This window comes from Sinocyclocheilus grahami, unplaced genomic scaffold, assembly GCF_001515645.1.
Source record: "Sinocyclocheilus grahami isolate Dianchi unplaced genomic scaffold, SAMN03320097.WGS_v1.1 scaffold2875.1, whole genome shotgun sequence".
Lineage (NCBI taxonomy): Eukaryota > Metazoa > Chordata > Actinopteri > Cypriniformes > Cyprinidae > Sinocyclocheilus > Sinocyclocheilus grahami.
This window is the reverse complement of record NW_015508050.1, coordinates 16,560-17,747: the sequence shown is the minus strand read 5'-3', so window position 1 is coordinate 17,747 and position 1,188 is coordinate 16,560. Positions and strand designations below refer to the sequence as shown.

Sequence of the window (1,188 nt, the reverse complement as noted above, 5' to 3'; positions counted from 1 at the left end):
TGTCTTACCTTTCCCGTCGTCTGACCGTACAGGCCAAAGATCTCGTGCAGTTTCTCCTCACTGATGGCTTCAGGTTTGTCGATCTTGTTGCCGAGGATCAATATGGGTACATTTCCAATGGTTTCATCTGTCATTAGTGCCTGTTATTCACAGCCAACACACACACACACAACACACACACACACACAGGTACAGTATGGCATGAGACAAGAGATGCTTCATGAATTCCAGCGCAGGACTCTAGCAAACATGTGTCTCGTGTTCAGAGGCGCATCACGAGTGTGTAACGAAGGCTGAAATGGCTGGAGACAGTATAAAGCTCACGTCAAGCTCTGTTTTGGATTCGGGCAGCCTGGCGTAATCTGCGCAGTCCACCAGGAAGACGATGCCGCTCATGGCTGGGAGAAGCTTCCTCCACTCCCCTCGAGCTGTTCAGAAACACAGGACACAGCTTGAGCACACGAGCGATCTGATGCAAACAGACAGCGAGGTGTGGCTCCGTCTACTCACTCAGATCACAGGAGCTGAAGGTCACACCAGCGATCCTCAGCACTTCTGAGGCTGTGAGGGGAAAGAGACAAAGCCGAACTAATGAGCGCTTATTTCTCTGACTGAAAACACACACAGACAGAACGTCTTCGAAAGCTTCTTACACGCTTCTATATCTAAATACTAGACTTTACAAGGCTTCTCTCTAGACTTTTCAGACCATATTTATCCTCAGATGTATGGTTTTAAAATGTGTGTAACATTCTGTGTATGCTGGTACTGTAGCTCACACGAATCAGTGGACACCAAAGCCAGACAAGCTCAATATGCAGCATTTTATGAAAGGTGCAGTGCAGGGTCGGTGTGGTGAAATGTACACTTACTGGGGTCAAAGGTCGGCACATGCAGACCCAGTCTGTGCTCGTTCAGCATATGCAGAAGCGTCGTTTTTCCAGCATTGCCCAGACCAAGAAATACTAATCTGCCGGACTTCTTGTACAGCCCTGAAACAAAGAGAGAGAGGCGAGATTTCAGAACATGACACTTCCAACTGGCCAATGTCCAATAAGAGCAGATTATTACTTGATTTTTCTATATTTTTCTATACATTTAAAAAATATATATACTTTTTAACTACACTAGCTTGACCTCACGCATTACATAGTCACGTTGGAAAGGTCATGCATGACGTGGGCAGAA

General features: G+C 46.2%; 1 protein-coding gene across 1 annotated transcript in view; it reads right to left on the bottom strand.

The window, feature by feature from the left end:
* Nucleotides 1-8: 8 nt before the first annotated feature.
* Nucleotides 9-1,188, bottom strand: part of LOC107575763 (GTP-binding protein SAR1b-like) — a gene marked incomplete at its 3' end in the record, with an annotated part of 2,857 nt that continues 1,677 nt past the window's right edge. The window contains exons 2-5 of the mRNA XM_016262095.1: nucleotides 873-992; nucleotides 511-561; nucleotides 325-428; nucleotides 9-140 (exon numbers count right to left, since the gene is read on the bottom strand). Of these exons, the coding sequence (XP_016117581.1) occupies nucleotides 9-140; nucleotides 325-428; nucleotides 511-561; nucleotides 873-992 (407 nt within the window). The remainder of the gene's footprint in view (nucleotides 141-324; nucleotides 429-510; nucleotides 562-872; nucleotides 993-1,188) is intronic.